Below are 27,871 nucleotides of genomic sequence, written 5' to 3'. Positions count from 1 at the left end.
TTAGCAGACATATCCAAAGGCACATTCACCTCCACCAAGCTGATTTGTTGTTGGGGGGGGGGGGGGTCACGGGGTATGAAGGATGCCCTGGTTTGCAACTTGGGACTGCTTCCCTGGGTCTGAGCTGGGCCTATTGTCCTCCATTGTGTGGAGAGCCTCTACTTTAACCTGCAAGGTGCTGAGCAGTGTTCTTGGGAGCCAGCATCCCTTGGCTCTCTGGTGCCGCACGCCCCTCCCTGTGCCTGGGTATTTCTCTAATATCTGTGGCAAGGACTTGGACTAAGAGCCCAGGAGCTGCACGTCGATGGTCACACCCACAACCGTGTGGGCCATGCTTGGAACACCTGGAATCTGAGCTCCAGGAAGCAGCTCTGGGTAGGGCCCAGCCACAGGGCTGAAGTTGGCCGCGTTTCCATGGAGCCAGCGGTCGGACGTAGGGGGCGGGTACACGCAGGCGCAGAGGGAGTAAGTAGGCGTATGACGCCCGTGGGTGCGCAGGCTCAGTGGGAGTCGGTGAAGCCTCTGGCCAGTGGCCGGGCGGGACCAAAAAAAGATGGCGGCGGCCCCTGCGGCGGGAGAGTTCCCGGCGACAGCTGCGGCTGGAGCTGCAGCCGGGCCCGCGCGGGGGCTGCACGGGGCCCGGAAGGGGTGGGCCTGAGCGGGGGTTTGGTCCCAGCTGACCTCTCCCGCCGCCTTGCTAGAGGACAGGTATGGAGCCGGGCATGATGGAGGAGGGTGGGGGGACGAGGGAATCCGCTGCAGCCCAGAGAGAACGCCTGCCAGCAAAGCGGGGGCGCCGGGGACCCCAAAGGGCCCGAGAGAGTTGGGCTGGAGGGACGACATCTGCGGGCCGCGGGGAATAGGGCGCTGGACCCTGCAGCCAATCAACGACCGCGGCCTTTCTGCCCTCGAGGGGGGCGGACCCGGCTGAAGCCCTGCGGGGGGGGGGAGGGGGGAGAGGTGCCAGGTCGGGGTGCCTAGTCCTTCCTCCCTGCAACTGCTTGGGAGCCCCGGCACCTCGTGGGCGCCCGGGGGTAGGGGAGGGAGGGACTCACAAACCACCCTTACAATCAGCTTCGTTTGCAGCCCAGAGGGTAGAGGTCTGAGAGTGGACCTCTGACTCCTGGACTGGCACCCTTTCATCCACACCTTGTCATCTTTTCATGCACACCTCATTCGTCCAAATGTCTGTCCTAAGCCACCCAAGGCACAACCCAATATGGGGGTCTTTGTTGGCAATGTGTTGATTATAAAGGCAATGGGGGTAAGAGATTCTCGTTGGCTCTTCAGTAAAGCTATGTGCTACAGAAAGGGCTTGAGGAATATAGCATCAAAGCAGCTGCCATTCGTTCGTTCATTCATTCATTCAGTAGATAGAAAGCATCTAATTGGTGCCTGGCACTACACTAGGTGCCAGGAATGCAAGGATCAGACAAAAAATAGTTCCTGCCCTGCCCCATGGCTTCTAGAAACTAATCTGGCAGCCTAGTAATCTCTAGAACTCATATCTGCTCCCGTCTTCTCCTGCCAGGTCCAGCCCTGGTGTCCACAATGCCCCAGGCCTCTGAGCACCGCCTGGGCCGGGCCCGGGAGCCACCTATTAATGTCCAGCCCCGCCTGGGATCCAAGCTACCATTTGCCCCCCGGGCCCGAAGCAAGGAACGGCGAGCCCCTGTCCCTGGGCCAAACCTCATGTTGCGACCCCTGCCTCCCCGGCCAGGTCCCCCTGAGGAGCGGCTCAAGAAACTGGAGCTGGGCCGGGGCCGGGCCTCGAGCTCTCGCCCCAGGGGCCCTCTACGGGCTGATCATGGTGTCCCACTGCCCAGCTCCCCACCTTTGACTGTGGCTGTGCCACTCCCATCCCGGACCAACCTCACCCGCTCCAAGTCTGTGAGCAGTGGGGACCTGCGGCCCATGGGCATTGCCCTGGGTGGGCACCGCAGCACTGGGGAGCTGGGCGCTGCCCTGAGCCGTTTGGCACTCCGGCCGGAGCCCCCTACTCTGAGACGGAGCACCTCCCTCCGCCGCCTGGGGGGCTTCCCTGGCCCCCCCACTCTGCTCAGCATACGAACGGAGCCCCCAGCTTCCCAAGGCCCCTTCCACGTGATTTCTGCCCGGTCCTCTGAGCCTTTCTACTCTGATGACAAGATGGTAAGGACTGGCCAGTGCACCTGGTTGTCCCTTCATGCCACCAGTTCTCTCACCAGCCTATGGTCGGTCGCCTCTCCCCCTTTGCCCCAGGTTCTCTCCTCCCCTCTCATTACAGCAGTAATGGCCTTTCTCTCCCTTCTCAGTCCCCACAAGCCCCTGCAGCCCTTTTTATGAGTTGCCTGAATCTCTCCACCTGCTATGCCATTTCAGTCCCCTGGAGAATGACCCCAGCCACTTGAAATTCTTCCTCAGCTCCCCAGGCCCTCATGTGCCCTGCTGCACCTTCTCTTGTGGGATGCTTCTTGGGCCTAATTAATCTCTGGAGCCAAAGATGGGCGGGTACCAAGTGGCCAAGCACCAGTGGTTGCCCATTTCCAGAGCCAGCTGCGCTGGGCTGGCTGCAGTCAGAGCCAGCAGGCAAGAGTGCAGGCAGGGGCCACGGGGGCCGGAGGGGGGGGCCTGGGGGGCAGCAAGGTGGGCATAGGGAGCAGCTGGGCCACCATGCCTGTGCTGGGGGAGCTGCCCCAGGAGTTGCAGCGCCGGCTGGCCAGGCAGAGGAGCAGGTGGGGTTTGGCCGAGTCGGTGGTGCACTCAGCTGTGATGGGCTTGCTGCTCTTGGCCAGAGAGGTAGGGAGACTGCCCCCCACACACACACCATACCCTGAAATGGAAGGAGGGTTAAGACTGGTGTAAAGGGTGGGGGGTAATGTGGGAGGCTACTGATCACAATCTGACCTTGCAGGCTCATCACACGCTGCTGCTGGGCTCTGGTCATGTTGGCCTCCGGAACCTGGGGAACACGGTGAGCACCCAACTCCTGAGACTGGGGAGCTGGTGTCCGGGGGGGGGCATTCCTCACTGTCTCCACTGCTCCCCTCGCAGTGCTTCCTAAACGCCATGCTGCAGTGCCTGAGCAGCACCCGGCCACTGCGGGACTTCTGTTTGCGGAGGGACTTCCGGCAGGAGGTGCCTGGAGGAGGCCGTGCCCAGGAGCTCACTGAAGGTGGGGTGACCTCCCGCCTGCCTCTGCCTCTCACGCCCTCTTCACACCCCCATTGGCAGCCTGAACCCCAAAATCCGGCTAATGTCATGTCTGGCTTACCTGGTGCCAGGAATGGCTTTCTGTGGTCCAGCCCCTGGCCACTAACCCTCATCCCCTTCCACTCTACTAGCCTTTGCTGATGTGATCGGTGCCCTGTGGCACCCTGACTCTTGCGAAGCTGTGAATCCTACTCGGTTCCGAGCTGTCTTCCAGAAATACGTGCCCTCCTTCTCCGGATACAGGTTGGTGAGCAGGAGGATGCGGTTATTCTCTCTGGCCATACTGTGGGGAAGTAAGTCAGGCATCCCTTCCCCAAAAAAAGAAGGGAAAAAAACACATAAACAGATGTTTTTCATCCAGGCAGTAGGGGAAGGGAAGGTCTTGGTGACTCATGATGGGGCTCCATTATCCATATTCTTTTCTGGCTGTAGCCAGCAAGATGCCCAAGAGTTCTTGAAGCTCCTTATGGAGCGGCTGCACCTTGAAATCAACCGTCGAGGCCGCCGAGCTCCCCCAATCCTGGCCAGCAATGCAGCCTCCTCTGCAGCCCGCCGTGGAGGAGTGATGCTAGAAGAACCAGACTTAAGGTGAGAGGTGCCCCCTGACCCATGTTTCCTACCCAGTGTTTCTGTGCAGCATTCATTCTGCACAGAATGAGACTGAGAAGACTGAGCCTGGGATTGGCTGAACATCTCATTTTTATAGTGCGCTGCTTTGCCATGTACAATACTGATTCAAACCCCGCCCCCACTGCATTGGAGAAAGCTTCAGAGTTTATGCCCCCCCCCAATATCTAAAAGAAAACACTAAGGTTGTAGGGACCAGGGAGACAGCCTAGCCAATATAGCCATTTGGAGGGTCAAGATTGAAGGTGCATCCAACAACGACAACAACAATAATAGCTACAACAATAAAACAACAAGGGCAACAAAAGGGAATAAATAAATAAAATAAATATTAAAAATAAATAAATAAATAAAAATAAAATAAAAAAGATTGAAGGTGCAGATGAAGGCAGAGAGAGCTGTATGCTGAAGTGGGAGGGAGGGGCAGGGGAAGGAGGGTGTTATTATATTGACAAAGGTGTGGATGCAAATTTCCAAAGAGGCATAGAGTCAGCCTGCTCTGTTTGAGTCCACTGGCCTTGACTTCCCCAGGAAGCCCTCTTAAACATCCCTCATTGACATTATGAGAAGGGCATTGGGACATGGGTGGGTTCCAGGGTAGTCATTTCAGTGGTGGTGGGGTGCCCAGTGTCCCTGCTGTCTCACGGGCATCCCCACTGCTGCAGCGATGATGACCGTGCCAACCTGATGTGGAAGCGTTACCTGGAGCGAGAGGACAGCAAGATTGTGGGTACGGAGTGACGCCAAGCAGGGTGGATGTAGGGAGAAAACTTGGGTGCTGTCAAGGGATGTGGGCTCAAGGCTGGATGGGATGCCTTGGTCAGGGTGTGGAGGGCTTGGTGGGACATTGAAAGGGCAGGAAGAAACACCCCCATGACATCTCTTTGCTTCTGCCTAGACCTCTTTGTGGGCCAGCTGAAAAGTTGTCTCAAGTGCCAGGCCTGTGGATATCGCTCCACAACCTTTGAAGTTTTCTGTGACCTGTCCCTGCCCATCCCCAAGGTGGGGCTCCAGAAGCTTTCTGGTGTGGGGACCTGGGAGGGAAATTTGGGGAGAAGAGCTGAAGCTTGGGTTGATTGGAGGGTTGGGAGAGAGAGTTCTGAACCTGCTGACCCTTCATTCCCACTTGCCTCTCCTCTTTACCCCCTACCCCCAGAAAGGATTTGCTGGGGGCAAGGTGTCACTCCGGGACTGTTTCAACCTTTTCACCAAGGAAGAGGAGCTTGAGTCGGAGAATGCCCCAGTATGTGAGGGTGCATATGGGATACAGTAGGGGAGGCTGGGGTTGGGCGGGGGAGGGCTGCATGATACGTTAGCCTGGGAAATAGTTTGTGTATCTGGTTTTGTTTGCAGCCAGGGTTACCACTGGGCCTTGATGCATACGCAGCTACTCCACCATTCCTGTTGGCTGCTGTTGCTATTATTATCATTATTATTACTGTTATTATTTTGATTGATATTACCAGAGCACTGCTCATCTCTGGTTTGTGGTGCTGGGGGTTGAACCTGGCACTTTGGAACTTCAGGCATGGACATCTTTTTATATAGCCATTATGTTATCTCCCTAGCCCTATTAATTATTTTACTTATTTATTTATTTATTTAATTTTTTAAATTTGTTATATGTATTTATTTTTCGTTTTGTTGCCCTTTTTTTGTTTTTGTTGTAGTTATTGTTGTTGTTATTGATGTCATCATTAGATAGGACAGAGAGAAATGGAGAGGAGAGAAAGACACCTGCAGACCTGCTTCACCGCCTGTGAAGCGACTCCCCTGCAGGTGGGGAGCCGGGGGCTCAAACCAGGATCCTTAAGCCGGCCCTTGCGCTTCGCACTATGTGCGCTTAACCTACTGTGCTACCACCTGACTCCCTATTTATCTATTATATAGAGGGAGAGAGGTAGGGAAAGTGAGATACTGGCAGACCTGCTTCATGATTTATGAAGCTTGCTCCCTGCAGGTGGGGACCAGGTGTTTGACCAGGTCTTCACGAATGGTAATGTGTACACTCTACCAGGTACAAGACCACTCAGTTCCATGTATCTGGTTTAGTGTTGGAGTTGCAGCTAAGTCCTCATTCTCCTAGGACAAAGGGAAGTGGTTCAGAGGGCACAGAAGTTGTGAATGAGAGGGATCAGGGAAGGGAAATAATGGAAGGGAGGGACACAGGGACCTAACATCTCCTGACACTTCAGGTGTGTGACCGGTGTCGGCAGAAAACAAGAAGTACCAAAAAGCTGACTGTACAAAGATTTCCCCGAATCCTCGTGCTCCATATCCTTACTGTCATGCTGATTCCTCACATCCACTCCTTTCTCCGTGGTGCATTCAGGAACTCCAGGAAAAGCCTATTACTCCAGGCCTTCCCTCATGCCCCCTAGGTGGGTTGGGAGAGGGGAGTGGATAGTGATCAAGACCTGAGACATCCCACCACAACGACCCCCAGGCCCCTCACCTTCCTTAACAGAAGCTCAGATCTCAATCGGTTCTCTGCCTCCCGAGGCTCTATCAAGAAAAGTTCAGTAGGTGTGGACTTTCCCTTGCAGCGACTGAGCCTTGGGGACTTTGCCAGTGACAAAGTGGGTGAGTGAGTCTTCTGGGAAAGAGTCCTAGGAGTGCCTGGAAGTGGGGGATAAGTGGTGCACGGGAGATGACCCCACCATGACTGGCCCCCCTCCCCAGGAAGTCCTGTGTACCAGCTCTACGCCCTGTGCAACCACTCAGGCAGCGTCCATTATGGCCACTACACGGCCCTGTGCCGCTGCCAGACTGGCTGGCATGTCTACAATGACTCCCGGTGAGAACTTCCTTCAACCTGTGGCCCTAGGAGAGGGTTGGAAACGGGCTACCTCTGAGGAGGGGAGTCATGTGGGAGGATGAGGGGTGGTCATAACCATGACCACAAGGCTCCCACTTGTCCCCAGTGTGTCCCCCATCAGTGAAAACCAGGTGGCATCCAGCGAGGGCTATGTGCTGTTCTACCAACTAACGCAGGAGCCCCCACGCAGCCTGTGACATTCCTGCCCGGCTGGCACCTGCGATACCATCTCTGTCTTCAAGTCCCAAGCTCCCAGTTTACCTCAGAGACGTCTATTTTTGTGTCTTTTTAATCGGGGAGGTGGGAGGGGGTGGTTGTAGCACCCATTATTTTTTTTATTGGAAAGCACCCTTCACCCTGGAAGTCTCCAAGACCCATGTACAGAGCCCCCCCCCCCGCCCACCACATCCCCTACCCATGTACAGACCCCCACCCCTCAGCAACCTCACTTTTTTTTTGTGAATAAATTTATTAAGAAAACATAGCGACTTCGTTTGTATTTTATTTTTTTACTTTATGCCCAAATATACATATCTATTTATAGTGGATAGACAGAAAAATTGAAGGTGAGGGGGATACAGGAGAGACACAAGAGGGACAACCTAGAGCCCTGCCTGAGAAGCTTTTCCCCCTCAGGTGGGAACCCAGGGCTTAAACCTAGGTCCTTGAGCATGGTAAGATGTGTGCTCTTCCAGGTGTGCCACTGCTTGGCCCTCCTGCTTATATTTTATTTATTCATGTACATTCTTTTCTTTTTTAAAAATTTTATTAGACCTCTGCTCAATTCTACCTCATGATGGTGCTGGGGTCCATCTGTATTAGTGCTAAGGGATGGACACCCGGTGAGGTTGAGCCATCCCCACCCCACTGCCCCTCCCCCAGCAGATGGGGTGAGCAGGCCGGAGGGCAGGTGCAGGCCGCCCCAGGGGAGGCCCCGGGACCCCTGTGGGCAAACACAGAGCGTTGCCGGGCCGCCCCGCTCCCGCAGGCCACGCTGTTGCTAACAGCACAACGCTGTTTATGTAGCCTCCCCACGGGTGGCCGGGCTGTGGGGTGTCCCCGCTGCGCCACCTCCCGGGACCCACTGCCGCCTCAGCCCGCAGTTTCCGGGCTCCGCGAACGCTTCCAGATCGCCCCGCCCTCAGCCCGTTCGCCGTTCTTACTGGTGATTGGGATCCGGGGTTTTCCAGAGTTTACCAATCAGGAACGGGACAGATGGGGGGGCGTGTCGAAAAGACCCAGTGGACGGTGCGCCCGAGGGGCCGAAAAGCCTGGGGGCGGAGCTGAACCACGGACCTGTAAAATGTGGGGCCTGACGCCCTGAACACGGCCCTTGTTCCCTGAACCCGCCCCGGCGCCGCGGGAGCCTGAGCTCCGCGATAGTGGGGGTGGGTCTTATCTCGCGACCGCTGCGGGGCGAGGCCTGCGACCCGCCGTCTGTTATCCCACAGTGTTCTGACCCACCCCCCTCCGGGAGGCAGTCAATTCCATTCCGGACCCAGCAGGCAGTGGTGCCATGGGCCGCCCCGTGGTCGTGCTGGGCGGGGGCATCAGCGGCCTGGCCGCCTGCTTCCACCTGACCCGGGGGGCGCGGCCCCCCAAGGTGAGCCGGGCGGCCGCAGTCCCCTCTCCCCCCCCCCCCCCCCGCGGTGGCCCGGGCTGCATGCAGCTCAGCGTTCTCCTCGTTCCACAGGTGGTGCTGGTGGAGGCCAGTGAGCGTCTGGGAGGCTGGATCCACTCTGTGCGAGGGCCCGACGGCGCAGTCTTTGAACTGGGCCCTCGAGGGATCCGGCCGGCGGGAGAGCTGGGAGCCCGGACCCTGCTCCTGGTGCGAGCCTGGGCTGGGGTCTGGGAGGGAGTGGGGCGGGGCGGGCAGGCGAGGGCTGCACTGCGGGGCTCACTCCTTCCCTTGATCGGAACAGGTGTCTGAGCTCGGCCTGGAGTCAGAGGTGCTGCCGGTCCCGGGACACCACCCCGCAGCCCGGAACCGATTTTTGTACGTGGATGGCTCTCTGCACGCACTGCCCTCGGGCCTCAGGTAGCACCACCACCACCTCTCACACCAGCCTTCCCTCTCCTCACCTCCTGCCAGGGAGAAAAAGAATAGATGTTGTGGACCCGGGGCAGGTGGGCAAAACAAAACCCTCTCCTCACTGGGCCCTCCTCCTGCAGGGGCCTTCTCCGCCCTTCACCTCCCTTTTCCAAGCCTCTACTTTGGGCTGGGCTTCGGGAGTTGACAGCACCCCGCAGCAAAGATCCTGATGAGACTGTTCACAGTTTTGCCCTGCGGCGCCTTGGACCAGAGGTGACATTGCTTAGAAGCCCCAAGTTCCTCCCCTCCACAACCAACTGCAGGGTTTTCCTCGCCCCACTTGATGGGTCACCTGTGTCTGGGGGCTCTTCAGAACTTCATGTGGAGTGCCTTCCTATCCCTACCATAGATAAACTGTTCCCTGGGGCCCCGGGTTGTGAGGCACCTGCTTAAGGGCACATAATATGAATTGCAAGAATCTGGGTTTGAGGTCCCACCTGCATGGGGGAAAGCTTCAGGAGCGGAAGCATGTCTGCAGGTGTCTGTCTCCCTATTTCTCCCTCCCCTATCGACTTCTCTCTGTCCTATCCAATTAAAAGAAAAAAGAAGGAATAAATGACTGCCAGGAGTAGTGGATTTGTACTGCCAGCACCCAGTCCCAGCAATAACATTGGAGGCAAAAAGAGGGAGAGAGAGAAACTGTACCCTGGCTCCTGCCCTACTCACCATTCCCTCAATAAGTGGAAATGGGGGTTTCTCAGTCTCATTATCCCCCTAAAGGTGGCATCCCTGGCCATGGACAGTCTCTGCCGAGGAGTGTTTGCAGGCAACAGCCAGGAGCTCAGCATCCGGTCTTGTTTCCCCAGTCTTTTCCAAGCTGAGCAAAGCCATCGTTCTGTTCTACTGGGGCTGCTGCTGGGAGCAGGTGAGGGGAGGATCAGTGCCATGGCTGGAAGATGAAAGGACTGAAACCCCCCAAGGTATTGAATAACTCTACTCTCCAGGGAAGCGTCCACAGCCAGACTCAGCTCTCATTCAGAAGGCCCGGGCAGAGCGCTGGAGCCAGTGGTCACTCCGAGGAGGACTGGAGACACTACCCCAGGCCCTGGATGCCTATCTGACAAGCAAGGGGGTCACAATTCTCAGGGGCCAGCCAGCCTGCAGTCTCACCCTCGAGGCAGGAGGATTCTGGAAGGTAGGAGTACCCCCAGAACATCTCCCATTATGCTGATTTTCTTTTAAGCTTTTTTTTCCCCCTTTTTTGCTGTCCTTGTTGTTTAACATTGTTGTGGTTATTGATGTTGTTGTTGTTGTTGGATAGGACAGATAGAAATGGAAAGAGGAGGGGAAGACAGAGAGGGGGAGAGAAAGACATCTGCAGACCTGCTTCACTACTTGTGAAGTGACTTCCCTGCAGGTGGGGAGCCAGGGGCTCAAACCAGGATCCTTACGCCAGTTATGCTGACTTTTTGAAGGTCTTTGCCTAATGTTTTCACTGGCCAGGCCTGGCAGGGTCAGAGTCCTTCCTTGTTTTCCTGCCCCAGAAGTTATTTAGGTCTGGGCAACCTTGGGTCTTATTTTATTGTTTGAAAAAAAGTATTGTTGAGGTGGGGATATATAGCATATAATGGTTACACAGCCATGCCTGATGCTCCAAAGTCCCAGGTTCAATCGCCTACACCACCATAAGCCAGAGCATCACTCAGGCATGTTGGATGCTAGAGATTGAACTAAAGATCCCATGCTTTATTTAATTTGCTTATTTATTAATTTTATCAAAGGCCTCATGTTTTAAAGTTCAATGCCTTGTCCACTGTGCCACCTCTTGGTCCACAACCTTGTTTTTGTTTGTTTGTTTTAAATAGAGACAGAGGGGTGGGGTAGGGGGAGACTAAAAGAGACCACAGCACCTAAATTTCCTCCCATGCAGTGAGTGCTGGGCTCAAACCTGTGTCTTGAATGTGGCAAAGCAGCTCATTAACCAAGTGAGCTATTTTGCTGGCCTGACCCTGGGTGTGAGAGTTGTTTATGGATGTAGCAGCTTTGACCTAGGTCTTCAGGGAGAAGGAATTCTTAGAAAGGGGCAGGACCACCCACACCTGCCTCACTCTGCCCCATTTTGGTGACATGTTGGGAGGTGGCTTTTGTGACTGCAGTCACTCAACCTCTTCATCCAGGTCTGTCCTCTGCATGGGTGCCTGGGAAACTGAGGCCAAATCCCCAATGTCTTGGGTGTCCCCACCCTCTCAGGTGTCTCTAGGGGACAGCAGCTTGGAGGCCAACCATGTCATCAGTGCTGTCCCTGCGCCAGGTACTGGGGTCCTGTCCTCCCCCCAACCCAAGTTAGTCAAGCAGATCCCCATGGAGGTCTGGCTGGAGGGATAACAGTCTCTGTCCTACAGTGCTCAGCCAGCTGCTCCCCCTCAAGGCTGCTCCCTTGGCCAGCACACTGGCCACCATCACTGCTGTGTCGGTGGCTGTGGTAAACCTGCAGTACCAGGGTGCTCAGCTGCCTGTCCAGGTGAGGCTGGTGATGGGGGGGTGGGGGCAGGATCACTGGAATCCACCCATCCTGACCCTACCTTCCCTTTTTTCCTCCAGGGATTTGGGCATCTGGTGCCATCCTCTGAAGATCCAGGTGTCCTGGGGATTGTCTATGACTCAGTGGCCTTCCCTGAGCAGGATGGGAGTCCCCCTGGCCTCCGAGTGACTGTGAGGAGGCAGCTTGATTTGAGGGATGGGCTGGAAGAGGGGCTCCCCCAGGGTGGTGGGGCCAGGCTGGTCAGGGTCATGTTCCATTACTAGGTGATGCTGGGAGGCTCCTGGTTACATGCACTGGAAGCAGGAGGTCAAGTCTTATCACAGGAGGTGTTGGGACAGCTGGCCCAGGAAGCTGCGGCCACACAGTTAGGACTTAAGGAGCCACCAAGCCGCTGCCTGGTCCACCTGCACCAGGTGAACGGAGTGAACCCTCTTTGGTATCCCACAGAGGCTGTGGGGGCCACATAAGTAACACTCATTCTCATGTCCCTGATTCTCTCTGCAGAACTGCATCCCCCAGTATACGCTTGGGCACTGGCAGAAGCTGGGTAAGTGGGGGCTGCTGCTGGGGCAAGGGCTGAGGGGTCCAGACTTTCCCCAGCCATAACCTGCCTTCTGTTCTATCTTCCCAGAGATGGTCACCCGCTTCCTGGCTGCTCAGAAGCTGCCCCTGACTCTGGCAGGAGCCTCCTATGAGGGAGTCGCGGTGAATGATTGTATAGAAAGTGGGCGCCAGGCAGCAATTCATGTCCTGGGTGCAGACCCCAACAGCTGACTACCCCCACTGCACTGTCCTGCAGCAGGGACCCTCCAACCCAGCAAATAAAGTGCTTGGCTTAGTCTGTTCTCTCCTGTGTGGACAGGTTGGTGGAGTGGAAGGAAGGGTGGAAGCCACCTGGGATGTGGAAATTGGAGGGCAGAGGTGAGACGTAGTCCTTTATTAGAAAATATATCAAAATCCCAGCCTCCCCCAAGCCCAGCTGAGAAGGGGGGGTGCTCCAGCATATCCCAGGAGAGGCTTCCTGGGGACCATAAATAGAATAAATAGTCACAGGGCCAGGGTGAGGGGAGGGGGCGCTGGGTCTCTTGTCACTCGGGGTCCAGCCCTGGTCCTGTCCCAGGAGCAGGGAGCCCCTAGGAGTCAGCACTTAAAAATCATGATTCAAGGATTCACAGTCAGATCCTGGCAGGGGACTCTCAAAGGAGAGAGGGCCCTCCAGAGGGAGAGGAGCCCAGCTCCAGTCCAGCAGTGAGGGGAGGCCCCCCAGAGTCCGGGCAGGAGAACCAGCCCTCAGAGGAGTCAATTCATGATTACAGTGGGCCACGGGGGGCTGTGTGGTTGGCAGCCGGGAGTGGCCCAGGCCGGGCAGGGGGCCGACGCTGCAACATCTCTTGCCGGAAGGCCTGGGAGGACCCAGGCGGATACCGGGGCCCAGTGGGAGTCCGAGGCCCACGTGGGTCCCTCCCTATGTCTGCTGTGATGTTCGTGTAGAGTGGGCCCAGCTCTCGGGCCAGCAGGCGGTAGGTCAGTGAGTTCATGCCATCCTGTGTCCAGGAGTTCTGAGTCCGTATCAGGAGGTCAAACCTACATTTCAGAGAGGAAGGCTGAGCCTGAAAGTCACAGCCCAGTGCCTGGGGCCCTGGTGGGAGTGTTCTGGTCAGGATGCAACCCTCCCTCCCTACCTGTGGGGGTTCTCCTCATTGCCCTTGTCTCCCCGATGCTTCACCATCTTGTAGTGACCCACAGATGTGGGGGGCCGGGAGATCTTCATCCCAGCCAGGCGCACCCTGTAGAGAAAAGTAGTGATGGAGGGAGGCTGAGAGGTGCACCCAATAAAGTACACGATACAAGCTTCATGAGCAGTGAAGCAGGGCTACAGATGTGTGTCTCTCCCTCTTTTCTCAATTTCTGTTATTCTTGGTGTAAAAGATTTTGGGGGGGGGGCGATACAGACCATGGAAAAGGATGACAGAGGACCTAGTGGGGGTTGTGTTGTTATGTGACAAACTGAGAAATGTTATGCATGTACAAACTACTGTATTTACTGTCTACTGTAAAACATTAATCCCCCAATAAAAAAAATTTTTATTATTATTCTATTAAAAGAAAGAAAAAAGGAAAACTGGCCACTAATAAATTAGTTGTGCAGGCACCATGCCCCCCGGCAGCTTTGCAGGGCAAAGAAACCACCCCACTCTGGCATGCCGTGCAATGGCCTGAGAGGATATGGCTGTGCACAAATGGGACAAGATTTCCAAGATGTCACCTCAGAGAACACAACAGGGAAGGGGGGCAGCAATGAGTCCTAGCACAGATGTTCACTCTGCAGATAGGAAAGTGGGTCACAGGAGGCTGAAGGTCAAACTGTTTCTCAGGCTGAAGATGAGCTGGCGTCAGCCCAGGGGCAGGCTGTTACAAAGGGGTCTTGGGCTCAGCAGACCTATAGCAAGAGGGCTGGGTGTGACACCCCTACAGAAGAAGGCCTTTCTAGTTCAGGAATCTTAGTTTGTGATAGTCTGTTGATTCTCCTCCTGGGAATGGGACATCCAGGTGGAGGGGGGCTGAAGGGGAAAGGGGGATACATAGCCTGACTTGAGCTAGATGAACTATGGGGCCGGGCCAGGGTGATCTCAGGTGGGGGAGATGATAGGGAGGCTGACCTGGTGGCAATGTCGTCATCCTCTCCACCCCAGCCCCAGTACTCGTTGGGGAAGCCATTCATCTTCAGGTATTGATCAGGTGTGAGTGCGGAGACTCCTCCAAAGTACTGGGGGTACGGGAGGCTGGGGAGACAGCATGCCTTGAATCTTCCCAAGTCTTCTGGGGGAGATATTCTCCCCTGTAGACCCCAAAACCACATATTCCCCATGAACACCCTTGGCCACTTCTACCTGTATCCAAACTTGTTCATGGCAACCGCCACGTGTCGAGGCCCCCGGGGATCACACACATACAAGTTGTGGTCATTCTCAGGCAAGAGGTCCACATCATGTAGGAAAAGGCAGTCCCATTCCTCATCACGCAGGGCCTCACGCACCCCAACGTTCAGCAACTTGGCCCGGTTAAAGGTCCCATTTCCGGCCTGGGGGAAGCAGAAAGCAGGATATGGGGCAAGTAAAGTGACAGGACAGACACTCCACCAATGTCTTCACTCAAGTTTGCTGCTGCAAGAGCTCTGTCTGGCAACCATTACAATATGGTATGTCAGATCCTGCTCTCTACTTCATTTTAGGGGTTACAGTCTTGCTAAAAGTAAAAAATGGGTGGGAAGTCACTAAACGTAAAAAATGGGGAGTCGGGTGGTAGCGCACTGGGTTAAGCACAAGGACCAGCGTGAGGATCCCAGTTCCAGGCCCCTGGCTCCCTACCTGCATGGAAGTCACTTCACAGGTGGTGAAGCAGGTCTGCAGGGGTCTTTCTCTCCCCCTCTGTGTTCTACTCTCTCCATTTCTCTTATGTTCTATCCAACAATGATGACATCAATAACAATAACAACTACAACAATAAAAACAAGGGCAACAAAAAGGAAATAAATATAAAAAAAAAATCTTTAAAAAAATAAATAAATAATGGCAGGAAGCAGGAGCACTGAAGCCCAAATCTGAATAAGCCCCTTGATTAGGGAATCATCATGGAATGAGGGGCCATAAGCAGCTCCCCACAATCCCCTGCCTGATGTTCTTTTTTAAATTTTATCTTTATTATTATTATTATATTTTTTACCAGGGCAATGCTCAACTCTGGTTTATAGTGGTGCGAGGGATTGAACCTGGGGCTTTGGAGCCTCAGGCATGAGAGTCTCTTTGCATAACCATTATGCTATCTACCCCTGGCCATATTATTATTTAAATATTTATTTATTCCCTTTTGTTGCCCTTGTAGGTAGTTATTGTTGTCATCATCGTTGGATAGGCCAGAGAAAAATGGGAGAGGGAAGGGGAAGACAGAGAGGGAGAGAGAAAGATAGACACCTGCAGACCTGTTTCACCGCCTATGAAGTGATTCCCCTGCAGGTGGGGAGCCGGGGGCTCAAACCTTACAATGGTCCTTGCACTTTGCGCCACATGGCTTAACCTGCTGTACTACTGTCTGACTCCCCATATTATTATTACTGCCACCTGGGTTATAGCTGGGGCTCAGGAACCTGCATGAAGAATCCCCTACTCTCAGTGACCAATTTTTTTTTTCTGGGGGGTGGAATAAGAGAGAAATTGAGAGGGGAAAGAGAGGTAGAAAGGGAGAGAGACCTGAAGTACTGCTTCACCACTTGTGAAGCTTCTCCCCTACAGGTGGAAACCAGGAGCTTGAACCTGGGTCCTTGCACACACAGTGATACCTGGTGGATGACATAGATGCCGTAGGCCAGCTGCTGGCGCTGCAGAAAGGGGTGCAGATGGTAGAGCAGCAGGCGCAGGTGGTGCTCCCGGGCACGGTGGGGCACAATGACTGCAGTACGGGAACGGGGCTCACAGCCTGGGGGGCGGTACCGGCCCCCAGCTTCCACCCGGGGATTCCGCTCTACAATCTCAGCCAGGGATGGCACAGGGCTAAAGGACACGGACACAGGACCCACTGTTGGGAGGGAACCGCAGGGTCAGGGTGGTGAGGGGCAAGACGACAAAGGACTGCCAGAAACCCCTCTTCCCAGCATTCTACTTCTGGGGCTTGGTGCCCTCCCACCCCCTTAATCACCCAGCATCTTCAGAAATGTCACACACCTTGAGCACTCTGTGGTTGGGACAACTCTGTAAAGCCCAGAGAAGCAGGGTCTTTATGCTGTCTGACCTTATATTAGGGTTCCTTTGCCCCTCAGGGTTCTAGAAGCCAGTTAGGGGGTGGGCAGGTCAAAAGGACTTAGAACTATAGCTGGTGCCAGGCAATGGCGCATCTGGTTGAGCACACACATTGCCATGTGCAAGGTCAAGTCCAAAGCAGTGAAGCTGACTATAAGTATCTCTTTTTCTCTTTCCCTCTCTGCCTGCCCCCTCATTTCTTTCTGTTCTATCAAATAAAAATAAGACTTGCAACTAACTAAACCAGGCTTAGTGACAAAGCTGTTCCTAGCCTGAGGCAGGAAGAGCCCCAAGTAGCCAATCAGTAGGAAGTTGAGGTGCAACCCAAGAGCCCCATCCAGAAACTCTGAAATTTTGTTTCCACTTAGCTGGGGCTCAGCCCACCTACCGGTTACATGACCCCTCCCCCCTGCCATGAAGTCCCACCCCTGCCTTCTGGGCTGCCCTGGCTCCCTCCCCCCACCCCAGGTCTCCCCCTCTTCTTTTCACCCCACACTCACCTAGCAGAGGGGACCGTTCTGGACAGTAGGGCAGGCCCTGAAGAGCTGGGGGACCCCCCGGGGCAATGGGGATCCCAGACAGGTGACTGAGATTGCTGTAGACATCGTGGGGGTGAGAGTAGTCAAACGTTGGGCCCGGATCCCTGCCAAACAGGGCGCTGAGGCTCCGGAAGCCCCCCAGGGACAGGTACATCATGACCGCCAGCTGGGAACCCACGAGTAGGGCCAGGGTGCAGGGCCGCTCCAACAGCCGTCGCAGCATCCTGGGTACAGGGCTGCAGAGGGAGAAGGTGTGGGGGTGCTGAGGGTAAGCAGGAAGGGAGACCCCCACAGAGGGAAGATGAGAAAGTAGAGGACTGGGGAAGAGAGACAAAGCTACATGGGGAGAGAGGAGGGCACAAGTGCCTGGCAGGCAAGAAAAAAGAAACAAGTGTGACCCCCCCCCCACCCCAGCCCAGCCACCTGCCACTTCCAGTCAAGGTTTCGCTCCTCCCCAAACCAATTCTGCCACCTACTCTCCACTACCCCCCCCCCCAAGCATCACATGGTTGGAGCTCTAGAGAACAGCTCCTCCAATGTGACAGGGGAAGGGGGAGAGGCACTCACTGAGGTTCAGGCTGTCCTCTTGCAGATCATGGGGTGCCAGGGGGTCCCGGTGAGGCAGAGATGTGAGGCATCATCTAAAATTGGAAGTGTCCCCCAGGGGGAACAGAGAGAGGTTCCATTCAAGCCTCCTCCCCCTCCCCAGCAATCCTGGGACCAGCTGAAACTAACGCAGTCAGGGATGGCCAGCCAGCCGTGGAAGTGCAGAGTGGAGCGGATACGGGTGAGGCCCGTTGTTTTTTGTGTATTTTCCCAACTCGAGTAAGGTTAAGTGGTGGGAAAGGAGGGGTTGGAGCGGGAGACCCCTGCCCACCCCCCTTGTCAGGTTCCAGCCGTCCAGAATTCCTTCCCCACTCCAACAGGACAGACCAGTTCAGGGAGCAGGGACAGGGCAGCTAGAGGAGACTTTTCTCCAGCCGGGCCGGACGGGCGCAGCAGGCGGCCTCCAAGGGGGCGGCGGGCGGGAAGCGGCTCCTCGCGCTCTTCACGTGCCCCGGGGCTGCTCCTTAGGTGCAGGAGCGTCACCACCTGGGTCTCCGCGGCCGGGCGGCCCGGGCGGCGCCCTCCACCTCTCCCCACCTGGTCCCCGCGGGGTGGGACTGGGTGGCGGCTTTGGCGGGTGACAGCGGCGCGGGAGGCTGGGCGGAGATCGGGGGATCTCCTGAGCCGGCACACCTGGAGGGGCTTGACCCGCACTCTGCAGAGCCCGCCGCCTGCTCTTTTTTTGGGGGGAGCTCCCGACCTCCCACCCACCCCCCTCCGGTGTCTGCCCTCCCTTGCAAAGTGAGGCTCGGTGCACACTCCACCTGGGACAGCACCTCAGCGCTGCGCGAATCCCTCTCCAAACCCCCCTCCCGGACTTCTCGCTCCCCGACCGCCCGAGCCCCCATCCCCGGTGGGCTTCTCTTTCCTCTAGATCAGCTCACGGACCTGGTCTCCAGCTTCCTGTTGTCACCGCCACCCATACCACCCGGCAGGCATCGCTGCAGCCATCTTGGAAGCGGGCGCCGTGGGGGCGGAGCCTGAGCTGGAGCCACCTGGGGGCGTGTCCGGGGCGGAGCCCCAGTTTGGGACCGGGGGGGAGGGCTCCACTTCATGGGGCGGGGCCTGAATTGGAGTCGCCGGGTTTGGGGGCGCCTTCGCGTAGGGCGGTGGGGCCTAGGCAGCAGCCTCCAGGGGACGGAGCTCCGCACTCGTAGTAGCTTTCGGATTGGAGCATTCGCATTTTAAACCAGAGACTTTTTGGAAACGCCTTGTGATGACCGGAGCATCACCTTCCAGGGCGGGTCTGCACTGGAGCTACCAGGATGCGGAGCGCTGAGAGGTCTACGCCTCCCAGCTCTTAGAAGTGCTTGGCAACCGCGGTCAGGTCGTCTAACCCGTGGACAGCACTCGCGGCCCCTGGACTGCGGCTGGTGGGCGGCGTCCCTGCAACTTTGTATTACTTTGTGTCAGGGTGCTTCTTGCTCTAGATGCATAGCTCAGCCCAGCCCGGATGTTTTTGGTTTTTTTTTAATTCCCGCCGGGACCTGCCGGCCTTGAAATAGAAACCATTACTAAAACAAGCAAACTTTGGTGCGCCGTCAAGAGTGCTGCTTTCCCAAGAAAATGGGTTTCCCCAGAAGTTTAAGGACAAGGAGTGAACCCCTCCCCCTCCAGCATGCATCTAGCTATACTTGAAGTCAGCTCTGTATTACTCATAACCCAGACAGAATGTAAATGTTCTGTAAATAGTTGTTGTATTATATTACCTATGGATGATTGACACGGGTTAAAGGTCTGTACGTGTTAGAACAGACATGGCCATGCTGTATAGTATATTCTTCCCACCTGTGGTTGGTTCAGTCCTTCAGAACAGCAGATTCTGAATTTTACAACTCTATAAACAGGTAACCAACTGATGATAAAATCCTATCTGATGGAGTTCTGTGAACAAGGTGGCTTCCCCAGGTCTTCTTAGCAGATGTGTTCCAAAAGCAGCTGTTCACTCCGAGGGAGCAGCATCTCCCTTTGTAGTGTGTGTGTGTGTGTGTGTGTGTGTTTTGTAAATTGGTGTGTAAGGTATAACAGAACAGCTGCACCTCATTCACATCTGGAGGTTCTAGTAAAGCTTCTCAGAAGTGATGGCTGATGGGAATCCTGAAGGCTTGTCTGTAGCACTTCCTTCTGAGACTTTATACTGTTTTACAGGGCCTGCAAAATAGCTCACTTGGATAGTGTACTACTTTGCCATGTGCATGACCCAAATTGAAGCCTGGCACCCACCACATTGAAGGAAGCTTTGGGGCTGTGGTCTCTTTCATCCTTTGACTACCACCATTACCACCACCACCCCCACCTCTCTGTCTCTATCTAAGTAAAAAATTAAAAGACTGTTTCTATGGAGTTACAGCCATATCCCGTTGTTTCAGGGAGTTGGTTCCAAGATATCACCCACAAATCCAGGAAGCTCCATATGTAAAATGGCCTAGTATTTGCATGTAACTGAAGCAAAACTTCTCTGTACTTGAAGTCAGCTCCGTATTACTCATAACCCCGACAGAATGTAAATGTCCTGTAAATAGTTATTGTATTGTAATGCCCACAGATGATTGACATTGGTTAAAGGCCTGTACGTGTCAGGACATGGCCATGCTGCATAGTATATTCTTCCCATCTGTGGTTGGTTCAACCCTTCAGTGCAGCAGATACTGAATTTCACAACTAGATAGTAAGAAAATCCTGTCTGATGGAGTTCTGTGAACAACAGTGTTCACAGTCATTATATCTGTTATTTCTCAGATGAGTTAGATCTTTAATGTGCATTCATTTGTACAGGGGTATTGACAAAGACTCCTTAATCAGACTGTCTAAAGTCTCCTCTATAGATCTCTAAAAAATTTTTTAAATTTTTTTATTATCTTAATTTGTTTTTATTGCATAGAGACAACCAGAAAACAAGAAGGAGAGAGAGATAAAGAAGGAGAGAGAGAGACACCTGCAGCACTACTTCACTACTTGTAAAGCTTTCCCCCCTGCAGGCAGGGACCAGGGACTTGAACATGGGTCCTTGCACATTGTAACGTGCACTCACCAGGTGTACCACCCCCCGGCCCCTAATTTTTTTTTTACTGGTACTCATGTACCACGTGTAAGGACCCAGGTTCAAGTCCCCAGTCCCCACCTATGGGGGGGGGGCTTCATGAACAGTGCTGCAGATGTCTCTCCTCTTTACCTCCCCCCTCAATTTCTTGTTTGCTATTAAAATTTCTAAGGCAGGGAGTCGGGCGGTAGCACAGCTGGTTAAGCGCACATGGCGCAAAGTACAAGGACCCGCATAAAGATCCCGGTTCAAGCCCCCGGCTCCCCACCTGCAGGGGAAGTCGCTTCACAGGCGGTGAAGCAGGTCTGCAGGTGTCTGGCTTTCTCTCCAGTTCTCTGTCTTCCTCTCATCTCTCGATTTCTCTCTGTCCTGTCCAACAACAAAAACTACAACAACAAAACAACAGGGCAACAAAAGCGAAAATAAATAATAATATATATATTTTTTAATTAGGGCAGTGGTTCAGGAAGTGGCGCAGTGGCTAAGGCACTAGACTCTCAAGCATGAGGTCCTGAGTTCAATCCCTGGCTGCACATGTACCAGAGTGATGTCTGGTTCTTTCTCTCTCTCCCCTATCTTTCTCATAAATAAATAAAATCTTAAAAAAAAAATTAGGGCAGTGGTAGATAGTGTAGTGGTTATGCAAAAAGACTCTAATGCTCTGTAGTAAGGCACCAAAGTAAAAACCCTGGGTGGAGGATGAGGGTGGATGTTCAGTTTCATGAGGCGAGGTGGGGGAGGGGAGGGTGGATGGTATGGGACACAGTCTTTTGGTGGTGGGAATGGTGTTTATGTACACTCCTATTAATTTGTAGTCATATAAATCACTATTTAAGTAATATGAGAAGGGAAAGACTGATTGAATGTCTCAAACTTTTTAAAGCATAGACTGATATTGCATCCGCCGATTCCAACCTAAACAATGCAATGAGTGCCAACTCAGCATGCTTCACCTCAGACTGTGTACAGAGACGTCAGGCATGGAATGCCAACACTTCACCCTCATCACTTGGGTGAGACCTTTCCTTTCATGGTATTCTCTAATTCCATTCCAGGAGGTTCACTTCCTAACAAAGTCCCAAAACCTAGATATAGACCAGGTCCCATAAGATAGAACACATGTTCACATGTATCCATAAATTAGGGCAAAATATACACCTGACAGCAAAAATACACAATAGTCTGTAGTGAGTCAGTATCAAGTTCATAATGAAATAGTGTCCACTTAGACTTAGATACCCTCCTCACCTACTTCCTATTGTAGTTCTCTTACTCACTCCAAAGCTAACCTTATCAAAGCAAGGACTGCAAAACCTGAATAAGGGCAAGAGACTGGCATACTTTAATGATGACTCTTTAGTCACTATCAGGCCATTCCACTAGCTGGGGCCCTAATCAGGGAGTCCTGAGATTCCCAAACAGACTTGATGGGCCTAGAACTCGAATAAATCCCTCTCTCCATTGTTACCAGTCATTTCTATCAGGAACAACACAATAGACCCCTCTGTGGGCCCCCATAGGACCTTGCCCTCAACTTGGATCAACAATGGTAGAGAATGTTCCATCTTCTGAAGGGAGGATGGACAACATATTCTATGCTACACCTGAGGAAGATGGGTCGATATTGGGGCAGCTTGGAATGTTCCTACTCATGACCACAGAATGTGAGCTCAGATATAGAGGGATGCAGAGGTCACACAGGCTCCTAAGCTAATTATGGGTCCCAGATCACATCAAATCGATGGAGTTTACAGTCAACAATATTTATACACCTTTCCCATATCAGGGAGCTACTCTCTTCCCTGATTCAGCTTTCTGGTCCTTTTCCCAGCTGTGACATCATCTTCCCAGACAATAATTAGGATCTACCTGCATATCAGATTTCAGGCTCAGGCAAAAAAAAAAAAAAAAAAAAAAAAGCATTAGTATAGCTACAGGCCCTTTGAAATATAACTAAAATATGCCTACTAGTTATATACAAAATGGAGGACCCCCCCCAACACTTCATCTGCACTATTCCAGCCTTTTGGTCCATGATTGTTCAACAATTTGTTTGGCTCTGTATATTAACTCTCTTTTCAGTCACCAGGTTCCAGATTCTAGCAGGATTCGACCAGTCTTCCCTGGACAGACAACTTCACCACCAATGTGTCCTGGAGCTGTGCTTCCCCAGAGCCCTTCCCCACTAGGGAAAGAGAGAGACAGGCTGGGAGTATGGATCAACCTGTCAACACCTATGTTCAGTGGGGAAGCAATTACAGAAGCCAGACCTTCAACCTTCTGCATCCCACAATGATCTTGGGTCCATACTCTCTCTCAGAGGGTTAAAGAATAGGAAAGCTATCAGGGGAGGGGACGGGATACAGAGGTCTGGTGGTGGGAATTGTGCAAAGTTGTACTCCTCTTATCCTATGGTTTTGTCAGTTTCCTTTTTTAAAAAAATTTTTTATTATTATTTATTTTCCCTTTTGTTGCCCTTGTTGTTTTATTGTTGTAGTTATTGTTGTTGATGTCGTCGTTGTTGCATAGGACAGAGAGAAACGGAGAGAGGAGGGGAAGACAGAGAGGGGGAGAAAAAGACAGACAGACACCTACAGACCTGCTTCACTGCCTGTGAAGCAACTTCCCCTGCAGGTGGGGAGCTGGGGGCTTGATCCTTCCGCTGGTCCTTGCATTTTGCGCCACGTGCGCTTAACCCACTGCTCTACCACCCAACTCCCCAGTGTTTCCTTTTTATAAATAAATTAAAAAAAAAAAAAGACTCTAATGCCCGAGGCTCCAAAGTCACAGGTTCAATCTCCCACAAGCCAGAGCTAAAAAGTGTTCTGGTAATAATAGCAATAATGTTTTTTTTTTTAGATTACTAATGACAGGGGCCGGGCAGTAGCACATGGGTTACATGCACATAGTGTGAAGTGCAAGGACTAGTGCAAAGATCCTAGTTTGAGCCCCCGGCTTCCCACCTGTAGGGGGGTCACTTTGGAAGCAGTAAAGCAGGTCTGTCTTTCTCTTCCCCTCCTCTCTCAGTTTTTCTCTGTTCTTCTTCTTTTTTTTTTTTTCCCTCCAGGCTTATTGCTGGGGCTCAGTGCCTGCACCTGAATCCACCACTCCTGGAGGCTATTTTTTTTCCCTTTTGTTGCTCTTATTGTTTTATTGTTGTGGTTGTTATTATTATTATTATTATTATAGTTGTTATTGATATCATTGTTATTGGATAGGACAGAGAGAAATGGAGAGAGGAGGGGAAGACAGAGAAGGGGAGAGAAAGATAGACACCTATAGATCTGGTTCACCGCCTGTGAAGAGACTCCCCTAAGTGGTGATACAGGGGCTCTAACCGGGATCCTTACACTGGTCCTTGTGCTTTGCACCATGTGCGCTTAACCTGCTTGCGCTACTGCCCGACTCCCAGTTTTTCTCTGTTCTATCCAACAACAACAGCAGCAGCAACAATAACAGCAACAAGAGCAACAATGAAAAAAAATTACTAATGATACAGAACAAGAGCATCACTCTAACACACTGATTGACCTTGTGCTTGAGAATCCAACACTTTATCCACTGTGCCACCTACTGGGCTATGAGACATCTTTTCAACTAAGATTCATCAATGAACACCTCCCATTTAGTGGAATCCTGCCAAGTAGCTTCGGAAAGAACCCCTCACCCCCCCCCCATGGGTCTTAACATTTGATCACTCCAGCCTGTCTTAAGCAAAAATCTTGTTAAGCTGGCTTTGCAAGATTCTCTGTCCTTCACTTTCTATCCCAATCCTCCTATTCTGTTCATAGGCTTAGAATCTCTACTGTAAAGTTCAATCCAATCTTTCAGGTTAGGATTGTCTTATTTTAAAATTTTTTTTTATATTTATTTATTTTCCCTTTTGTTTCCCTTGTTGTTTTTCATTGTTGTTGTAGTTATTGTTGTTGTTATTGATGTCGTGGTTGTTAGATAGGACAGAGAGAAATGGAGAGAGGAGGGGAAGGCAGAGGGGGGAGAGAAAGATAGACACATACAGACCTGTTTCACCACCTGTGAAACATCTCCCCTACAGGTGGGGAGCCGGGGGCTTGAACCAGTCCTTGCACTTTGCGCCATGTGCACTTAACCTGCTGCATTACCACCTGACTCCCAGGTTAGGATTGTCTTGATGCTTATTGTAATATTGATAGGCTCAAATAGAATCTTTCTTAGTGTGTGTGTATGTGTGCCTGTCTGTCTCACTAAGGCCTCAGGCACACCTGATTCTGCTACTCCCAGGCAACTACTTTTTATTTCAAATAGAATGAGGGAGGATGCAAAGAGACTCTCACGCCTAAGGCTCCAAAGTCCCAGGCTCAAACCTCCACCATCAGCTAGGGATAATTAGTGCTCTGGTTAAAAAAAAGGGGGGGGGCAGGAGTAGATAGCATAATGATTATGAAGAGACTCTCATGTCTGAGACTCCTAAATCCCAGGTTCAGTCTCCCACACCACTATAAATCAGAGCTAATCAGTACTCCGGTTAGAGAGAGAGAGAGAGAGGGGTCAGGTGGTGGCGCACTTGGTTGAGTTCATATGCTACAGTACACAAGGACCCAGATTCAAATCCCTGACCCTCAGCTGCAGGGAGAAAGCTTTGCAAGTGGTGAAGCAGTGTTGTAGGTGTCTCTCTGTCTCTCTTCCTATTCCCCTCCCCTTTCTGTTTCTATATGAAAACAAAACAAAACAAAACAAAAAACTGGGGTGGAGGTAGATAGTGTATGGTTATGCAAAGAGACTTTTTTTTTTTTTTAACCAGAGCACTGCTCAGCTCTGGCTTATGATGGTGCAGGGGACTGAATTTAAGACTTTGGAGCCTCAGGCATGAGAGTATATTTGCATAACCATTATGCTATCCCAGTCCACAAAGAGACTCTTACACCTGAGGCTCCAAAGTCCCAGGTTCAATCCTCCACACCACACCACCATAAACCAGAACTGAATAATGCTCTTAAAAAAAAAAAAAAAAAAAGCTGACTTCCAAAAGTAGTGGAGTCATTGTACAGGCACTGAGCCTCAGAGATAACCCTGGTGGCAAAAAGGAGGGGGAAGAGGGGGAGGGAGAAAAAGGGAGGGAGGAGGGGGAGGTGGAAGACAGAGAGAGAACACTGAATTTGAGCCTCCTTGTGTGGTTGGTGTCACATCTGTGATGTAAATCTCATCTTATTTAGTTATTTATTGGAAAAAGACTAAGAGATTCACAGGAAAGGAAAAGGGGAGGAGGGGCTGAGCTACAGGTAGAAATCAGGGGCTTGAATGTGGGTCCTTGCACATAGTGACTTGTGTGCTCTACCAGGTGTGCTACCACCCAGACCCCATGAACCCCATCTTAAGGAGTACTGAGAGAAGTACTCAGGGAGAAACATGGGAAATTGCCAGGAACAGTAAATTAGCCACACATCTTAATTTTGATTTAAACTTAAATTTGAGCACAAGATGAGCTGAGTACATGCCCAGTTTTGGAAGGTTCTGGTGTGTTGGTGATACAGACAGCTGAAATGGGGTTTCCTTAGAGAATCCTTCCTCTGACCTCTGCCTCTCTAAATGCTCTTCTTTTATAAAACCAGTCTTCATGTCTTACCTGCTCTTCAATACCCTACCAATTTCCACTAATTCCACTCCATTCTCCAGTGAACTCCTTGTTCTCTAGAATCTTGGCCTTCCTTTCATTTCACAATGACCACACCCTGGGCTTAGTCATTGCCCAGAACTACTGCTACATTTCTAGTGTGCCAGTTTCCACCACAATATCCTGTCTGTCTCTATTCTGAACAAGCTCTGGTGTCCCTAATGCCCCTACCCCCACTATTGACACACAGCCAGAGGAAATCCAATCTAGTCATCAAACGTGAAGGTCCTTTAAATCTGAACTTAGTTTTTTGTTTGCTTGTTTGTTTGTTTGTTTTTACCAGGTCAACTCTGGCTGGTGATGTGTGGAATTGAACCTGGGACTTTGGAACCTCAGGCATGAGAGTCTCCTTGCATAATCATTATGCTGTCTACCCTCACCCTGAACTTAGTTTCTTAAGGGAACATCAGAAGGAGGAGAAGTGAGAGCACTGTTTTTTTGTGTTTACCAGAACATTGCTCAGCTCTGGCTTATGGCAGTGAGTGGAATAGAACTTGGGACCTTGAAGCCTCAGGCATGTGAGTCTCTGTTGTATGCTTTACATTGGGTTGTTCTAGCTCTCCCCCGCCAAGAAAATTGGATCAGTCCTGCTAATTTCGGCGGGCCCGCTTGGCCCCACCCAAAGGAACACCGAGAGGGTTCCAGAGTTCCAGAGTTGCAGAGTTCGAGAGTTGGAGAGTTGCAGAGTTGCAGAGTTCCGAGAGTGCTTGGCGCCGTCGCGGGGGAAAGAGGCAGCAGAGTTCTGTTTGGTGGTTAGTTTGTCTTAGTTTATAAATCGTTGTTCCTGAATAAAGAAATACAGCTTCCCTGCCCAGCCGTATGTCTCTGGTCGTCTCTGTTACCCGCCTGTGAAGCTAGCCCGGCCAGCTGGAGCCTCCGAATTTTAACAAGTCTCTTTGCATAATTACTATGCTATCTACCTCTACCTGGGAGGACATTTTAATGTGCATTTCTTTCCCTGTTTTGAAAATTTTTACCAATATTTATTTATTTATTCTCTTTTGTTGCCCTTGTTTTTTATTGCTGTAATTATTATTGATGTCATCATTGTTGGATAGTTCAGAGAAAAATGGAGAGAGGAGGGGAAGACAGAGAGTGGGAGAGAAAGATAGATGACACCTGCAGACCTGTTTCACCACCTGTGAAGCAACTCCCCTGTAGGTGGGGAGCCAGGGGCTCCAACCAGGATGCTAACGCCAGTCCTTGCACTTTGAGCCACCTGTGCTTAACCTGCTGTGCTACCACCTGACTTCCCATTTATTTATTTATTTGCCTCCAAAGTTATTATTGGGGCTCAGTGTCTGCACCATGAATCTACTGCTCCTGGAAGCCATCCCCCCACCCTTTGTTGCCCTTGTTGTTGTAGCCTTGTTGTAGTTATTATTGTTGTTGATGTGGTTCATTGTTGGATAGGACAGAGAGAAATCAAGAGAGGAGGGGAAGACAGAGAGGGGGAGAGAAAGATAGACACCTGCAGACTTGCCTCACTGCCTGTGAACCGATTCCCCTGCAGGTGGGGAGCCGGGGGCTCGAACCGGGTTCCTTACGCCGGTCCTTGTACTTTGCACCTTGTGCACTTAACCCGCTGTGCTACTGCCCGACCACCTTCTTGCCTTTTTTTTTTTTTAATATTTATTTTTATTTATTCCCTTTTGTTGCCCTTGTTGTTTTATTGTTGTAGTTATTATTGTTGTTGTCGTTGTTGGATAGGACAGAGAGAAATGGAGAGAGGAGGGGAAGACAGAGAGGAGGAGAGAAAGATAGACACCTGCAGATCTGCTTCACCGCCTGTGAAGCAACTCCCCTGCAGGTGGGGAGCCGGGGTTCGAACCAGGATCCTTATGCCGGTCCTTGTGCTTTGCGCCACCTGCGCTTAACCCGCTGCGCTACAGCCCGACTCCCCTTGCCTTTTTAAAATTAAGATATTTTGTTATTTATTTTGAATGAAAGAGAGGGAGAAAGACCAGAACACTGCTCAGCTCTGGATCTTAGAGCCTGAGGAATGAAAGGCTTCTGCATAATCATTATGCTA

General features: G+C 52.1%; 3 protein-coding genes across 10 annotated transcripts; 2 read left to right on the top strand and 1 right to left on the bottom strand.

The window, feature by feature from the left end:
• Positions 1 to 553: 553 nt before the first annotated feature.
• On the top strand, positions 554 to 7,121 carry USP21 (ubiquitin specific peptidase 21). 3 transcript variants are annotated; one of them, XM_060198122.1, is made up of 13 exons: positions 554 to 708; positions 1,532 to 2,151; positions 2,894 to 2,953; positions 3,034 to 3,154; positions 3,324 to 3,435; positions 3,625 to 3,780; positions 4,485 to 4,549; positions 4,718 to 4,821; positions 4,976 to 5,062; positions 6,015 to 6,095; positions 6,297 to 6,402; positions 6,502 to 6,616; positions 6,744 to 7,121. In XM_060198122.1, exons 2-13 carry the CDS (start codon positions 1,552 to 1,554, stop codon positions 6,832 to 6,834), a joined length of 1,698 nt encoding a protein of 565 aa, XP_060054105.1. In that variant the 5' UTR covers positions 554 to 708; positions 1,532 to 1,551; the 3' UTR covers positions 6,835 to 7,121. The 3 variants fall into 3 exon arrangements, 2 of the variants coding, with proteins under 2 accessions (XP_060054105.1, XP_060054106.1); XR_009551617.1 differs by lacking the exon at positions 6,015 to 6,095 and having other exon boundaries at positions 6,287 to 6,402; positions 6,744 to 6,766; XM_060198123.1 differs by lacking the exon at positions 6,015 to 6,095 and having other exon boundaries at positions 4,980 to 5,062; positions 6,287 to 6,402.
• Positions 7,122 to 7,919: 798 nt separating this feature from the next.
• PPOX (protoporphyrinogen oxidase) lies at positions 7,920 to 12,056 on the top strand. Of its 4 annotated transcripts, XM_007537413.3 has the most exons (12): positions 7,921 to 8,240; positions 8,331 to 8,465; positions 8,560 to 8,675; positions 8,810 to 8,942; positions 9,450 to 9,594; positions 9,674 to 9,864; positions 10,920 to 10,980; positions 11,072 to 11,190; positions 11,271 to 11,381; positions 11,475 to 11,624; positions 11,716 to 11,758; positions 11,843 to 12,056. In XM_007537413.3, the coding sequence occupies exons 1-12, from the start codon at positions 8,154 to 8,156 to the stop codon at positions 11,983 to 11,985; spliced, it is 1,434 nt and encodes a 477-aa protein (XP_007537475.1). In that variant the 5' UTR covers positions 7,921 to 8,153; the 3' UTR covers positions 11,986 to 12,056. The 4 variants fall into 4 exon arrangements, with proteins under 4 accessions (XP_060054100.1, XP_007537475.1, XP_060054101.1 ...); XM_060198117.1 differs by lacking the exon at positions 8,810 to 8,942 and having other exon boundaries at positions 7,920 to 8,240; positions 9,536 to 9,594; XM_060198118.1 differs by lacking the exons at positions 7,921 to 8,240; positions 8,810 to 8,942 and having other exon boundaries at positions 8,337 to 8,465; positions 8,560 to 8,764.
• Positions 12,057 to 12,133: 77 nt separating this feature from the next.
• On the bottom strand, positions 12,134 to 18,151 carry B4GALT3 (beta-1,4-galactosyltransferase 3). 3 transcript variants are annotated; one of them, XM_060198120.1, is made up of 9 exons: positions 18,038 to 18,146; positions 17,477 to 17,745; positions 17,111 to 17,184; positions 16,505 to 16,779; positions 15,548 to 15,783; positions 14,103 to 14,293; positions 13,872 to 13,994; positions 12,894 to 12,998; positions 12,134 to 12,795 (listed from the first exon to the last, which is right to left on the bottom strand). In XM_060198120.1, exons 4-9 carry the CDS (start codon positions 16,764 to 16,766, stop codon positions 12,522 to 12,524), a joined length of 1,191 nt encoding a protein of 396 aa, XP_060054103.1. In that variant the 5' UTR covers positions 16,767 to 16,779; positions 17,111 to 17,184; positions 17,477 to 17,745; positions 18,038 to 18,146; the 3' UTR covers positions 12,134 to 12,521. The 3 variants fall into 3 exon arrangements, with proteins under 3 accessions (XP_060054103.1, XP_060054104.1, XP_016049935.2); XM_060198121.1 differs by having other exon boundaries at positions 17,477 to 17,606; positions 18,038 to 18,126; XM_016194449.2 differs by lacking the exon at positions 17,477 to 17,745 and having other exon boundaries at positions 18,038 to 18,151.
• Positions 18,152 to 27,871: the final 9,720 nt, after the last annotated feature.

This window comes from Erinaceus europaeus, chromosome 9 (assembly GCF_950295315.1).
Source record: "Erinaceus europaeus chromosome 9, mEriEur2.1, whole genome shotgun sequence".
NCBI classification, from domain to species: Eukaryota; Metazoa; Chordata; class Mammalia; order Eulipotyphla; family Erinaceidae; genus Erinaceus; species Erinaceus europaeus.
This window is presented reverse-complemented; position numbering and strand designations above follow the sequence as displayed.

Excerpts from the sequence above, each read along its gene's own strand:
- USP21 (XM_060198122.1), top strand. The coding sequence starts at position 1,552 with ATGCCCCAGGCCTCTGAGCACCGCCTGGGCCGGGCCCGGGAGCCACCT. Across the intron at positions 4,822-4,975 it reads TGTCCCTGCCCATCCCCAAG|AAAGGATTTGCTGGGGGCAA; the intron begins GTGGGGCTCCAG and ends CCCTACCCCCAG. Across the intron at positions 6,096-6,296 it reads CCCGAATCCTCGTGCTCCAT|CTCAATCGGTTCTCTGCCTC; the intron begins ATCCTTACTGTC and ends AGAAGCTCAGAT.
- B4GALT3 (XM_016194449.2), bottom strand. The coding sequence starts at position 16,766 with ATGCTGCGACGGCTGTTGGAGCGGCCCTGCACCCTGGCCCTACTCGTG. Across the intron at positions 15,784-16,504 it reads AGAACGGTCCCCTCTGCTAG|TGGGTCCTGTGTCCGTGTCC; the intron begins GTGAGTGTGGGG and ends CCCTCCCAACAG. Across the intron at positions 12,999-13,871 it reads GATGACGACATTGCCACCAG|GGTGCGCCTGGCTGGGATGA; the intron begins GTCAGCCTCCCT and ends TTTTCTCTACAG.
- PPOX (XM_007537413.3), top strand. The coding sequence starts at position 8,154 with ATGGGCCGCCCCGTGGTCGTGCTGGGCGGGGGCATCAGCGGCCTGGCC. Across the intron at positions 10,981-11,071 it reads CAGTGCTGTCCCTGCGCCAG|TGCTCAGCCAGCTGCTCCCC; the intron begins GTACTGGGGTCC and ends TCTGTCCTACAG. Across the intron at positions 11,759-11,842 it reads TGGGCACTGGCAGAAGCTGG|AGATGGTCACCCGCTTCCTG; the intron begins GTAAGTGGGGGC and ends CTATCTTCCCAG.